Source organism: Micromys minutus, assembly GCF_963924665.1.
Source record: "Micromys minutus genome assembly, chromosome: 13".
In the NCBI taxonomy this organism is placed as follows: Eukaryota; Metazoa; Chordata; class Mammalia; order Rodentia; family Muridae; genus Micromys; species Micromys minutus.
This window is the reverse complement of record NC_137982.1, coordinates 357,039-373,285: the sequence shown is the minus strand read 5'-3', so window position 1 is coordinate 373,285 and position 16,247 is coordinate 357,039. Positions and strand designations below refer to the sequence as shown.

At 36.2% G+C, this 16,247-nt stretch overlaps 1 protein-coding gene across 1 annotated transcript in view; it reads left to right on the top strand.

Moving 5' to 3' along the window:
- The window catches only part of HNMT (histamine N-methyltransferase), a gene marked incomplete at both ends in the record, with an annotated part of 40,870 nt that extends 29,504 nt beyond the window's left edge, over window positions 1-11,366 (top strand). Inside the window, 2 exons of the mRNA XM_080928144.1 lie at window positions 1,726-1,819; window positions 11,005-11,366. Coding sequence (XP_080784270.1) covers window positions 1,726-1,819; window positions 11,005-11,366 — 456 coding nt within the window. The remainder of the gene's footprint in view (window positions 1-1,725; window positions 1,820-11,004) is intronic.
- Window positions 11,367-16,247: the final 4,881 nt, after the last annotated feature.

Genomic DNA, 16,247 nt, shown 5'->3' with positions numbered 1-16,247 from the left:
TGTCACCTGCTGCTGATCATTCAATCCTAATTGGTCACTTTACTTCATGCTTTTAAGTAAAAAACCCACCAAACAATAATCTTTTACTCTGTCTATGTGTTCTAGTATTCTATTGCTGTTTTAAAATACCATGGCCAGGAAAACCATTACAAAGGAAAGCACTTGAATATATAATACTATGAGAGCTTCTCTTAGTCAAATCAGCACACTCTTTGCCCTTAAAGTCCTGTACATATTTCATAATGCTAAATGGTTTCAGTCCAACTTCAGTGGTCTCCACAGTCTATAATAGTCTCAACCCTGTTTAAAAACTCAAAGTCCAAAATCTCTTCTGGGACTCGTGTAATCCCCTATAAAGTTAAAATGATAAAACCCCATCACATACTTACAACATACAATGGCACACAATATGAATTACATAAAAGGGAGGAAATATAACATAGTGACCAAACCTATCAGGGAAAACTCCAAATTCTGCTTCTGTATATCTGATGTCAAAATATCCTTCAGATAGCCAACTCATTTCAGTTTTGTTGGTTGCAACTTGCTTCTTACCCTTGGGTAGGGTCCACGTCCTTGTAGCATCTCTCCTTGGCAGATAATCCACCACAATGGCGTTCTCAATATTTTGGGGTTTTAAAAAAAATCCAGGCTTCACTTTGATTGCTCTGGGCCTCCATGCAGGGATACTCCCTGACACATGCCTGGGTACAGTGGCTATTCTTAGTCACTAAGGGAGATTCCATAACCCCTTTCTGGAATCTGTGACTCTAAAGCCAGAACCACATGGCTAAAACTGCCAAGTTCTTAGAACATGCCCCCCTTGTTAAATTACATTCTTATCAAATTTCTGTTTTGATGATTTCCTTCACTGCCCAGGCTTTTCCCTAATTCCCATTTACAAGTTGGAAGCTTGGCTGGATGGGGTCTTCCTCCTAGGTCTATTCCATTTAGAGTCAGGTTTTCTTTTAACTTTTCATTTTCTTGAACATTGGACTTACCTTTATTACAGTTCTTGGTGCTCTTTTTCTCCTCAAAGTATACATTTTGTATTGTTCCTTGTATAACTTGCAGAGGTTTATTTCATTATCATCATGGCAGGAAGCAAGGCAGCATGCAGACAGATACAGTGTTGAAGAGTTCTATACCTGTATCTTCAGGCCACTTGGCTTTGCATGGGCTTGTGAAACCTCAAAACTCACACCAAGTCAGATACATACTCCAACAAGGCCATCCATACTCCAACAGAGTGCCACCACAGCATTCAGGAATAGAAGCCCCTGGAGCCATTTTTGTTCAAACCACAAAACCAGAGGTAGCAAATAGTTGAAATGACCTCTATTCTATCTATATGACCAAGACCAGGCCATACCCTTAGGCCCTTAAGCTATCTAGAGATAGGATACCTGTATTAGCTTTTTGGAAGAAATGGCATGTACCCTGAATCAAGTTTCAATGGTGTTCATTCTTATTTTTTGAGGGTTTGCTTTTTCACTTAGATACCCACAGGGACCGCCTCAGTTTGACAGATAACATGTTTGTCCATTGCCAAATGTCTTTTTGCTATAAGTCTAAATGTTTAAAAGATTTTGCCTGATAAAAATTCACTCAACGTGAAAATAGAAAAACTCTCTATGAGTATCTAGTCCAAACAACAAACATACAAATGATGTAGTCCAAATCAACATAGAGAGCCGTCTCCTTTCTTTTTCGTCTCTGCCTTAGATGCTGTATTATGTGAAGGACATCCCAGCCACCCTGAGGTTCTTCCACGGCCTCTTAGCTGCCAACGCTAAACTTCTTGTTATTCTTGTGTCAGGTAAGGCACCCGGCAGCCTGGATTTTAAAACAGCAACTGTAAACCGCTGCATGCATTCATATGCTCCATAGTATTAGTGTATTTTCTCTTTGTTATGAAATAATTTCAAATTAAATTTTAGATTAGTGGAAATGTCATCCACAACGGTGATTAGTCTAGAGAACCTAGCAGAAACAAATCATTTTGCTTTCATCTATTCAGAAAACCTACTGTAACTCCTATAAAGGAGTCAGGGATGCAATAGAATCTGCTTTCGTAGAGGACTGAAATTTGGTTTCTAGCACCTACCTCAGACAGTTTACAACTACCTGTAACTCTAGCTTATAGTATGTATACATCGATCACCTGCACCTGCGTGCACAAGTGCACATACACAAATACACACAGCTGAAAATATAATAAAACTGTATAAGAAAAATTCTTTGTCTTGTATATGAACATCTTCATCTATTGCTATGATAAAATTTTGACCAAAACAAACTTGAGGAGAGACAAGTTTATGTGCCTTATAGGTTACAGTCCATCAAAGCAAGAAGTCAAAGCAAGAACTCAAAGCAGAGAATCAAACTACCCTATTAAAAATGGGGTACAGAGTTAAATAGAATTCTCAATTGAGGAATATCAAATGGCCACAAAGCACCTAAAAATGTTCAACATCCTTAGCCATCAGGGAAATGCAAATCAAAACAACTCTTAGATTCCTCCTCACACCAGTCAGAGTGGCTAAGATCAGGTGACAGCAGATGCTGGCAAGGATGTGGAAAAAGAGGAACACTCCTCCATTGTTGGTGGGCTTGCAAGCTGGTACAACCACACTGGAAATCAATCTGACACTTCCTCAAATATTGGACACAGTAGTACCTGAGGACCCAGATATACCATTTCAGGGCACCTAACCAAAAGATGCTCCAACTTATAGCAAGGACACATGCTCCACTATGTTCATAGCAGTCTTATTTGAAATAGCCTTAAGCTGTAAAAAAACCCAGATATCCTTCAGCAGAGAAATGAATACAGATATTGTGATACATTTACACAATTGAGTACTACTCAGCTATTAAAAACAATGATTACATGGAATTCTTAGGCAAATTGATGAAGCTAGAAAATATCATCCTGAGTGAGGATACCTCGTGTGAGGGTTTAGAGCCAGGCATTTTTGCAAACAACTGACTCCCTCTGGGAGCATTCTGATGTACTATTTTTTACCTCCATTTATATGGGAAAGGTCTGGTTTTCCATTTTGAAGAGATTATGTAAATTGAACCTTTTCTATTAACCCATGCCTAAATTAGGACACTTGGTAAAAAGTACTTTGTATTACAAAGTTAAACCTAGTTTTCAATGTTGTGGACTGTCTTATGATCTGCATCAATGAAACAGAAACACTATTTTAAACAGACATTCATCTTGAATTGACATACTTAATATTAATCACAATTCCACTAAAGAATCTGTCATTTTGAACACTTTCACATTTAAGTGCTAGGAATTTGCCAATAAAAAAATTTCATGGCTTAGAATATGGTATTTGATATGAATTTTAGAATCAACCAAGTCTTTTAATAGATACAGTAGTCTGCTGGCTGCAGTAAAAAAAGTTAATATAGGTTATTAGCATCAAAAAATCTGAAAACAAAACATACACAGGGAAGTGTATGAGGAAACATGGGGTATCAATAGTAGTGTACTTCCTACATACATAAACTTTACTTCTAAGCCTTAGTTAATTTTAGGCTATTTGTAGAGAGCCAGAGTCATGTTGTTTGCATTTATCTATACATGCAATCCAAATGAGCTCAGTGTGTTTTCATATGAAACCAAAATAATTAGTAAAATCAACAACTAACTTTTATTAAAAAAAGAATCTTAAGGCAGAAATTACTTCCTTGATAGACTGCATATGGTAGAAATAGTTTTCGGTTTTTCAGATATGTAGTTCAGAAGCTTTTGTCACTGGTTGAAGAATAGGAGATTGTCATCTGTAACAAGTAAACATTTTTAATTGATATTGTGCCTAGAAACAAGAATTAAGAACTAAGAATGTTTAGTTCACTATACTCAAACTTTGACAAGGTCTTCCTATTATCAAAGTCATTACTGCTGGAAAGAATATTACATTATTTGTTTCTTACTGTAACTGCTGAGTAAAACAAGACAAAATATTTCAGAAATTTGTTTATACTTGTCACAAATATTGATTAAATGATTTTTAATTTTAAAATAAAAATAACATTTAAAATAGTTTGATTTGTGCTTAAATAAGATAGTCAACCTGATTAAGGAAATATTACTGGCAAATACGTTGTCCATTTTTCATTAGTTTAGTTAAGTAGATTGTTCCTATTTCCCTCAATTCTACTCTCTCATGTGTATCCATTAGAAATATGAAGCAAATGGCATTAGATTTTATCCAAAGTACCTTGATTACTCCCTCCTCTCTCTGTACCCAATCTTTTCTGTTATTTCACATCAAAGGCTCTTATGAGCTCAGGAAATTAAAGATCAGTGTCTATGCCTTCTTGTTTATTACTATAGCTTTGTGTAAGCTGTGGTTTGACAAAAAATAATCAACATGTGTTTGAATTCAACTGAACAGCTGTTTATTTGTAATTTGTGATACTGGGACTACAAAGTTCTAAAGTACAACCAAAAGAAGATATGATTCATGTAATAATGAGTACTTATAGACCACAGAAACTCTGTATTTGCAGATTGGTTTACATTGAAATGAAAGATTCTGTGGAAAAAACAACTATATATTTTCATGTGTATATGCACTGTATCAGGAGGTGGTCAGACAAAAAAATGTAGCCTAAACAAGTAAAACTAATCAGGACAAGAAAGATAGGTTGAAATCAAGAAAACCATGTCATTTAGTGGTCAGTGCACTCTAATAGATCGTATATTTTTTACTGTGTTCCTTTGCTTCTGTTATAGAGCAATTTTAACTCAGTAAATATTCACTTAGTGTTAACTAGCAGAATTTTGTTGATTATCAACATGATAAAATGAGCTAAATAGAGAGTATAAATGAGTTGAATTTTGTTTTCAGTGATGAGGTTTTACATTAAGATAATTCATTGATGTATCTTTCACTTCTTTCTCTTATACACTCAGAACCAAGCTGGGTGGATATTTGTTAAATGTGCTAGCCTTAAATTTGCTTTATATTTTTAACTTTATTTAAAAAAAACAAAGTTAAATGTACAGATTTTTAAGCATTTTTGCATAAAAGTATTCGAATATATTTTTATAAGATTGTAATTAAGTATTTGTGGATACATATAAATACACGTATGTATATATGTAACAATAATATAGGAAAAAAGGTTATTAATTTGAGGAGATAGGAGAGAAACTGGGAGGGGCTGTAGGAAGAAATAGGGGATGGGATACAGTTCTATTTTAATTAAAATATATTCTTTCATCTGCCACCCGGACCGGCAGGTCCTAAGGGTTTAAAAACTGGTGAGTAGGAGATCTAGGCAGCCAGGGAATAGAGAGATTTCTGCGGAGTGCACACAGAAAGTGCACCCCCCCCCCGCCGCCCTGCCCGATCCAGTGACCAGGAACACAACATTGGAACTTCTGTTCCTACCCGGCGACTCTGAGGTGCAAAACAGGGCTCAGCCCATCTACCATCTGGACCAGTGGAGATCCAGGGACACAGACCAGATAGATACAAGGGAAGGCGAGAACATATCACTGACAACAAAATGGCAAGAGGAAAGTGAAAGAGTATATCCCAAGGAAACCAAGAAAACCTGGCAAAACCAGAACCCAGCTCTCCCATAACAGCAAACATCGGAATGCCAAACACTCCAGAAAAAGAAGACACAGACCTGAAAGCATACCTCAAGATGCTGATAGAGATACTTAAACAAGAACGAGAGAAAAAGCAAAAAGATTCAGAAGGTTTTAAAGAGGAAACAAGAAAAACACTCAAAGAACTCAAAGAACTAGAGGAAAACAGAACCAAGGAGATGAAGGAATGGAAGAGGGAATTTAAAACGGAAATTGACACAATAAAGAAAACACAAAAAGAGATAACCCTAGAGGTAGAACACCAAAAAAAGAAATCAGGAGTCACAGAAGCAAGCATTTCCAATAGACTAAAAGACATGGAAGAGAGAATCTCCAGGGCCGAAGACAACATTGTAAACATACACAAAACAGCCAGAGAAGATGCAAAAAACAAAAAGCTCCTAAACCAAAATGTCCAGGAAATCCAGGACACAATGAGAAGACTGAACCTACGGATAATAGGAATAGAAGACGGAGAAGAGTATCAACTAAGAGGCACAGTAAATATCTTCAACAAAATCGTAAAAGAAAATTTCTCTACCCTTAAGAATAAGAAGACCACGAGCATAAAAGAAGCCTTCAGAACTCCAAATAGGTTGGACCAGAGAAGAAATACCTCCCAACACATAATAGTCAAAACACCAAGTGCCCAAAGCAAAGAAAGAATACTAAAAGCAGTAAGGGAAAAAGGTCAGGTAACATATAAAGGCAGACCAATCAGAATCACACCCGATTTCTCAACAGAGATGATGAAAGCTAGAAGAGCCTGGACAGACATCATGCACACCCTAAGAGAGCACAAGTATCAGCCCAAGCTGCTATACCCAGCAAAACTATCAATCACCATAGATGGAGAGATGAAGATATTTCAAGACAAATCAAAAGTTACACAATATCTGACAACAAACCCAGCACTACAACGAATTATAGGTGGAAAACCCAATACAATGAGGGAAAATACAGCCTAGTAAAAACAAGAAAACTCCTAAACAAGAAAACTAAAAGAAGAAAAAGACACAGACACAACTCAACCCACAAAAGCAATGATGGCAGGAAACAGAAACAACTATTCCTTGATATCTATTAACATAAATGGACTCAACTCCCCAATAAAGAGACATAGGCTATCAGACTGGATACATAAACAAAATCCAGCCTTTTGCTGCATACATGAAACTCATCTCAGAGACAAAGACAGATACTATCTCAGAGTAAAAGGGTGGGAAAAAACTTCCAAGCAAACAGCTCCAAGAAGCAAGGTGCAGTGGCTATTCTAATATCGAATAAAGTAAATTTCCAACCAAAAGTTATCAAAAAAGATAAGGAATGACACTGACTACTCATTACTGGAGAAATCAGTCAGAGGAACTCTCAATCCTTAACATATATGCTCCAAATAAAAAAGCACCCACATTCATAAAAGAAACCCTACTAAAGCTCAAAAAATATATTTCACCCCACACAATAATAGTGGGAGACTTTAATACCCCACTCTCACCAATGGACAGATCATGGAAAGAGAAACTGAACAAGGACATTGCAAAACTAGCAGAGACTTTGAACCAAATAGAATTAATAAATATATACAGAACATATCATCCTAAAGTAAAAGAATACACCTTCTTCTCATCACCCCATGGCACCTTCTCGAAAATTGACCACATAATTGAACACAGAAAGAGTCTCAATCGATATAAGAAGATTGAAATACTCCCATGCATCCTCTCAGATCACCATGGTCTACGGCTGGTCTTTAACAACAACAAAGACAACAAAAAGCTCACATACACATGTAAAGTAAACAACGCTCTGTTAAAAAATAGCAGGGTAAAAGAAGAAATAAAGAAAGAAATTAAGGATTTTCTAGAATTCAAGGAAAACACAAACACAACATACCCAAACCTATGGGATACAATGAAAGCAGTACTAAGAGGAAAACTCATAGCCCTAAGTGCTTCCAAAAAGAAACTGGAGAGAGCTTACATCAGCAACCTGACAGCACAGCTCAAAGCCCTAGAACAAAAGGAAGCAGATATACCCAAGAAGAGTATACGACAAGAAATAATCAAAATTAGGGCAGAAATAGACCAAATAGAAACAAAAAGAACCATTGAAAAAATCAACAAAACTAAGAGTTGGTTCTTTGAGAAAATCAACAAAATTGATAAACCCCTAGCAGACTAACTAGAGGGCAAAGAGAGAGTATACAAATTAACAAAATCAGAAATGAAAGTGGGGACATAACATCTGAAACTGAGGAAATTCAAGAAATCATCAGATCGTACTACAAAAACTTATACTCCACAAAATTGGAAAATCTGGAGGAAATGGACAAAATCTTAGACAGATACAAGATCCTAAAGTTAAACCAGGACCAAGTAAACCATCTAAATAATCCTATAACACCTAAAGAAATAGAAGAAATCATCAAAAGCCTCCCAACCAAAAAAAGCCCAGGTCCAGATGGGTTCAGTGCAGAATTTTATCAGACATTTATTGCGGATATAACACCAATACTCTCCAAAGTATTCCAAAAGATAGAATCAGAAGGAATACTACCTAACTCATTTTTTGAGGCTACAATAACCCTCATACCTAAACCACACAAAGACCCTACAATGAAAGAGAACTTCAGACCAATTTCACTTATGAACATTGTTGCAAAAATACTTAACAAAATCCTTGCAAACTGAATCCAAGAACACATCAAAACGATCATTCATCATGACCAAGTAGGCTTCCTTCCTGGGATGCAGGGAGGGTTTAAATAAAGAAGTCCATCAATGTAATCCACCATATAAACAAACTCAAAGAACAAAATCACATGGTCATCTCACTAGATGTTGAGAAAGGATTTGACAATATTCAACACCCCTTCATGTTAAAAGTCCTGGAAAGAACAGGAATCCAAGGTCCATACTTAAACATAATAAAAGCAATATACAGCAGACCAACAGCCAACATCAAACTTAATGGTGGGAAACTTGAAGCAATTCCACTAAAATCATGGACCCGACAAGGCTGCACACTCTCCCCCTACCTATTCAACATAGTACTGGATGTCATGGCTGGAGCAATTAGACAGCAAAAGAAGATCAAGGCGATATAAATCAGAAAGGAGGAGATAAAAACATCACTCTTTGCCGATGACATGATAGTGTACTTGAGTGACCCCAAAAATTCCACCAGAGAACTCCTACAGCTGATAAACAAGTTCAGCAAAGTGGCCGGATACAAAATTAACTCAAACAAATCAGTAGCCTTCCTATACTCAAAGAACAAACATGTGGAGAAAGAAATTAGGAAAAATGTACCCTTCACAATCATCAAAAAAAAAACTATGAAATTCCTTGGTGTGACTCTAACTAAGCAAGTGATGGACCTTTATGACAACAACTTCAAACCTCTAAAAAAGGAAATTGAGGATAATCTCAGAAAATGGAAAGATCTCCCATGCTCATGGATTGGAAAGATCAACATTTTAAAAATGGACATCCTGCCAAAAGCAATCTACAGATTCAATGCAATCCCCATCAAAATTCCAACCCAGTTCTACATGGAATTGGAAAGATCAATGTGCAATTTCATATGGAATAACAAAAGACCTAGAATATCGAAATCCATCCTCAACAACAAGAAAACATCTGCGGGAATCACTATCCCTGACCTCATGCTATATTACATGGCAATTGTGCTGAAAACTGCTTGGTACTTGTACAGAAATAGGCATGTGGATAAATGGAATAGAATAGAAGATCCAGAAATGAGCCCTCATGTAAATGGTCACCTGATTTTTGATAAAGGAGCTGTAAACATTCAATGGAAAAAGGACAGCCTATTCAACAAATGGTGCTGGTCCAACTGGCACTCAGCATGCAAAATAATGAAAATAGACCCTTTCTTATCTCCTTGTACAAAGCTCAAGTGTAAGTGGATCAAAGATCTCCAATTAAACCAGATACACTGAAACTATTAGATTAGAAAGCAGGGAAAACCTTAGAACACATAGGCACAGGAGAAAATTTTTGAACAAAACACCACTGGCTCAAGCTCTAAGGTCAAAGATTTTTCTTGCAACCCACCAGCAGTGGAGAAGTGTTCCTCTTTCTACACATCCTGGCCAGCATCTGCTGTCATCTGAGTTTTGGATCTTGGCCAATCTGACTGGTGTGAGGTGGAATCTTAGGGTTGTTTTGATTTGCATTTCCCTGATGGCTAAGGAGGTTCAGCACTTCCTTAGATGTTTCTCAGCCATTCAATATTCCTCAATTGAGAACTTTTTGTTTAAGTCTGTACCCCATTTTTTAATAGGGTTGTTTGATTCTCTGGTATCTTGCTTTTTGAGTTCTTTGTATACCTTGGATATTAGGCCTCTATCTGATGTGGAGTTGGTATATATCTTTTCCTACTCTGTTGGCTGCCTTTTTTTTTTCATGATAGTTTCTTTAGCCTTACAGAAACTTTGCAATCTCATTAAATCCCATTTGTCAATCTTTGACCTTAGAATTCGAGCTATTGGTGTTCTGTTTAGAAAATTTTCTCCTGTGCCTATGAGTTCTAAGGTTTTCCCTACTTTCTCATCTAATAGTTTCAGTGTACCTGGTTTAATGTGGAGATCTTTGATCCACTTATACTTGAGCTTTGTACAAGGAGATAAGAAAGGCTCTATTTTCATTCTTCTGCATGCTGAGTGCAGTTGGATCAACACCATTTGTTGAATAGGCTGTCCTTTTTCCATTGAATGTTTACAGCTCCTTTGTCAAAAATCAGGGGACCATATACATGAGGGCTCATTTCTGGATCTTTTATTCTATTCCTTTGATCCATGTGTCTATTTCTGTACCAGTACCATGCAGTCTGTAGCACAATTGCCTTGTAATATAGCTTGAGGTCAGGGATAGTGATTCCCGCAGTTTTTTTCTTGTTGCTGAGGATGGATTTCGCTATTCTAGGTCTTTTGTTATTCCAAATGAGCAATGTGCAATTTCATTTGAATTTGCTTTAAATCCATAATTTTTGTTCTTTCAATTTGGGGTAATCTTTGTTGTCATATCTACATGATTGATGAGATTGGTGCTCAGAGGTTACCGTTTGAAACAGACTCTGTGATCACCAGAAGTGGAACAGCAGTAATTACGTGTCTTTGACCACACGTATGCCATACTCTGTTTTTTTTTTGCTTACACTTTATATCAAATGATATATGTAATTACCTATTTATTCTTTTCCCTGCTTTTGTTATGCTACTTGAATTAAGCTCCATAAAGTGTAGGAATGTTATTTTGTTCTGAGCTCTGCTTTATGTGTCTAGTATAATGACTAAGAGAAGCTAAATGAAGAAAAAATAAAGAAAACATCAACTTTGTTTTTTTCCGTAGGAACTAGTGGCTGGGAAAAACTATGGAAAAAATATGGATCCCGCCTACCCCGGGACGATCTCTGCCAGTATGTCACATCTTCTGATCTTACTCAGATACTGAACGACCTGGGTATTAAGTATGAATGTCATGACCTTTTGTCCACTATGGACATAACAGACTGCTTTACTGATGGCGATGAAAATGGAGACCTGCTTTGGGACTTTTTAACAGAAACCTACAACTTTAGCAAAACAGCACCACTGGATCTCAAAGCAGAAATTATGAAAGATCTTCAAGTGCCTGAATTTAGTGTTAAGAAAGATGGGAGGGTACTTTTTAACAATAATCTGAGTTTTATTGTGGTTGAGGCAAATGTATAAGTCATAAAAGTATTCAGAACTCATATTTACATATTAAATACTTATTATTTAAATATTGAAGTCAAAATTAATCCCATAATAGGATATAATATTATCTCTTATAAATGACATCTATACATTTCCAAGACAACTTAGGCTTTCCAGTTATGGCCTTGAACGATAACTCAGGCTAATCACTGCCTAATTGGAAATATGTGACTGGAGATTCATTAATTAGCTTACTGATAATAAAGATTTTTCCATTTTCTTAGTGTACTGGAAATTCGTAGAATAGTAATAAAATATGTGCTGTCTGTTCTTTGAGTAAGGTGACATTTGTTGATTCTCTGATGACAAATTTATTTCTCTACTTGTACAGAAGCATTTATCTTCCTGCTTTCTTCTATAATAGTTTGTATCATTTGTTTTATTAATAGCATGATAAAATCATGGGCTTTTAGGATAGTTCTTCCAAAGAACCTGCCAGGGTTCCGTTTAGAATATGCATGTGTTATAACTCATAACCATTTGTGATTTTAACTCTAGGGAATCTGATGCCATATATTAGCCTTTCCGGGAACCAGCACTTATGTGTGTACACCCTACTCCACATGCATAACTAAAACTAAAATAAATATTTAAAAGGATTATTAGAAAATTGGCTCTTTGTTTTTTTTGAAGTTATCTAAGATTTAATCATTTCTTTTCTTTTTCGTATTCTGAAATTTGTATTTTGTGAAAATTAATTCCATTAACTTTTTCTATATTTAAGTTTTAGTTTCTGAAACATTTTAAAGGTCTTCTAAAGTTTAAAGTACTAATATTTTATAGTATTTATATATTTAGTATATAAATATACATATACATATTATATAATATATAATTTATGTTGACATACTTTCTATGCTGCACCTAACAATAGCAGCAGCCAGGTAGGCCCAGCTTGCAATAAAAGGGATTGTTTGGCCTCTTTCACGATCTCTGACTCTCTGCCCCTTTTCTATGTCTGACCCCTTTCTCCCTCTCCCCCCTTACCCTCTGCCCCTCTCTCCATGTGATTCTGGCCAGCCTCTTCTCTCTTTCTCTTTCTCTTTCTCTCTCAGTTCTTCTCTGTCTTCACTCTTCCTCTGCCTCTTTCTTCCTCCTCAACTCCCCTTCCCATGCCCTAAATAAACTATTCTATACTGCATATGGATGGTACTTCAGGGAGAAGGGATGCATTAGCATAGGCCTGCTGAGGTATTTCCTCCCATTGTATCATACTGTGCTCCACAAAACATATCCTTGGTTTTATAAAACATATCAATATATAAAATATATTATAACACATATATTCTATATGTATATTATAAGGTATAGGATATCCTCACTCCAAAGAGTTATCTTTGGACAGTAAGATTTTAGAGAATTTGAAAGGCTTACTTGATCTTTTTGTTTTGTTTTAAATAATTCAGTTATTCCTTTTTTCATTTTTTTTTCATTTTATTGGACACTCTGTACTTATATTTCAAATGTTACCCCTTTTCCCTACTCCCATCTCCCCCTCCCTCTCTCCCTCCACTGGCTTCCATGAAGATGTTCCCTCTCCCAATCATCCTCTTTCACCTCAATGCCTTGGCATTTCCCACACTGGGAAAATGAGAGCCAAGTCTTTGCTGGATCAAAGGCCTTTTCTCCCATTGATGCCAGAAAATGCTATAGAAACAGAGGGAACACTACCCAACTCATTCTTTAGAATCACAATTATGCTCATTCCTGAACCACACAAAGAAAGAACTTTACAGCAATTTTCCTCATAAACATTGATGCAAAAATACTCAACAAAAATCTCTTTAATATTCTTAATCTTAAATATTTTATGTGTAATCTTAAAATGCTAAAATCTTATGTATTTTAATATTTAAAAAAATTTTAAAAATGTAATATAGATTGATAGAGAACAACACTCCTTTTAATTTTTGTAGATCTTGTTCTGCTTTGTTTTTTAGTGAATACAGGACTACATGTATGCTAAGCCGACTTTCTGCCATTAAACTGCCTGTTAGTTTGCTTGTTACTGTGTCTTTTGAGCACTTTAAGATTAATAGGATATACTACAAAAGCCTTTTTTTCCCCTTTTCTTTTCTTTTTTCAGTGCTTGGCTTTTTTTTCTTTTTTTTCTTTTTTTCTTTTCTTTTTTTTTTTTTTGTAAAGGTTTGATAGTGGGCATTAAGATCTTACTAGGTACAATGAGCATAAAGTACATGTAAAACAGGATGTAACCTGGAATTAGTCAAAGTTTTCTTGCTGTGTAGGAATTAAGCATAATAGTTTTTTCTTTTCTTTTGCTTTTTTTTTTTCTTGAACTTCACACAGTTTGTGAATTGTTTCTGAGGTGTTTAGAGATTTCTGGGGTTAGTATCCAATTATCACTGACTGCATATTTTGTCTATTCTTTTGTGACTGGGTTACCTTACTCAGGATGATATTCTCTAGATGCATCCCTTTTCCTAAGAATTTCGTTAAGTCATTGTTTCTGATAGCTGAGTAGTACTCCATTGTGTAAATACACCACAATTTTTGTATCCATTTATCTACAGAAGAACATCTGGGTTCTTGCAATCTTTTGGCTATTATAAATAGGGCTTTATAATGCATGTGTCTTTGTGGTATGTTGGAGTATCTCTGGGGTATATGCCCAGAAGTGGATTAACTGGGTCTTCAGGTAGTACTATGTCCAATTTTCTGAGGAATTGCCAGACTGATTTCCAGAGTGGTTGTACCAGTTTACAACCCCACCAACAGTGGAGAAGTGTTCCTCTTTCTCCACATCCTTGCCAACAACTGCTGTCATCTGAATTTTTGATCTTGGCCAATCTGACTGGTGTGAGGTAGAAATCTCAGGCTTGTTTTGATTTGCATTTCCCTGATGGCTAAGGATGTCGAGCAGTTCCTTAGATGCTTCTCAGCCATTCGATATTCCTCAATTGAGAACTTTTTGTTTAGCTCTGTACCCCATTTTTAATAGGGTTGTTTTATTCTCTGGTGTCTAGCTTCTTGAGTTCTTTGTATACCTTGGATATCAGGCCTCTATCTGATGTGGGGTTGGTAAAGATCTTATCCCACTCTGTTGGCTGCCATTTTGTTTTCTTGATAGTGTCCTTAGCCTTACAGAAACTTTGCAATCTCATTAAGGTCCATTTGTCAATATTTGACCTTAGAGCTCAAGCCATTGGTGTTCTTTTCAGGAAATTTTCTCCCGTGCCTATGAGTTCTAAGGTTTTCCCTACTTTCTCATTTAATAGTTTAAGTGTACCTGGTTTAATGTGGAGATCTTTGATCCACTTACACTTGAGCTTTGTACAAGTAGATAAGAAAGGGTCTATTTTCATTCTTCTGCATGCTGAGTGCCAGTTGGACCAACACCATTTGTTGAATAGGCTGTTTTTTTTCCATTGAATGTTTGCAGCTTCTTCGTCAAAAATCAGGTGACCATATACTTGAGGGCTCATTTCTGGATCTTCTATTCTATTCCATTGATCCACATGTGTATCTCTCTACCAGTACCATGCAGTTTTCAGCACAATTGCCTTGTAATATAGCTTGAGGTCAGGGATAGTGATTCCCACAGATGTTTTCTTGTTGTTGAGGATAGATTTCGCTATTCTAGGTCTTTTGTTAGAAGAAATCAATACCAGTACAAATCTCTGATGTAGCAAAGGATCTTATTTTATCTGAAGACTAGTATTAGAGTTTTAAGGGCTTCCTATGGTTGATAACTGGAAGATTATCATATAGATATGATGCAAAGTGGTCACTATGGGGTTCCTAGGGAAAACAGTTTGAATAAATGAACAGAATAGGCTTGTGTAATAAGTAAAGATACCAGAAATGTAACATGTTAATAACCATGAATGAGAAATGAGCTATCATATACTCCATACTAATTCATTTCTTTCTTTTCATTGTTTAAATACTAAATTACTTTATTTATTTACATTCCACATGTCGTCTCAGTTAGATGCTGGTAGAGCCTCTCAGAGGACAGTTATGCTAAGCTCTTGTCTGCAAGCACAACATGGCATCAATGACAGTATCAGGCTTTGGTGTTGCTGATGGTATAGATCTCCCATTGGGCCAGTAACTGTGGCCTGTCCTTCAGTATCTGCTCTAAGCTTTTCCTTGAATTTCTTTAGGACAGGAATAATTCTGGACCAAATTTTTGAAGGTAGGTGGGTGGTCTCATTCTTCCACTGGGGGCCATGTTTATCTACTTGAGATAGACTGTTCAGGGTCTTTCTCCTCACTGTTGGGCATTTCTTCCAAAATATATAAAGAACTCAAGAAGTCAGACTCCAAAAATTCTAAATCACTTAATTAAAAAATGGGGTACAGAGTTAAACAGAATTCTCAAAAGAGGCATCTCAAATGGTTGAGAAGCACTTAAGGAATTCAACTTCCTTAGTCATCAGGGAAATGCAAATCAAAACTACCCTGTGATTCTATCAGACACCAATTAGCATGGTTACAATAAAAACCTCAAGTGACAGCACATGCCGGAGAGGATGTGGAAAAAGAGTAACACTCCTCCATTTCTGGTGAGATTGCAAACTGGTGCAAGTGAATTAGAAATCAATCTGGAGGTTCCTCAGAAAATTGGAAACATATCTACTTAAATACCTAGTTATATCACTCCTGGACATATACCCAAAAGATGCCGTGAAAGGCCACATGAGCATGTGATCCACTACGTTCACAGCCTTGCTTTTCTGTTTTGTTTTGTTTTTTTGTTTTTTTTTTTTTTTTTATAACCAGAAGCTAAAAACAACCCAGATGTCCCTAAACCAAAGAACAGATACAAAAAATATGGTTCATTAATACAATGCAATACTATTCAGCTATTAAAAATGATGACTTCATGAA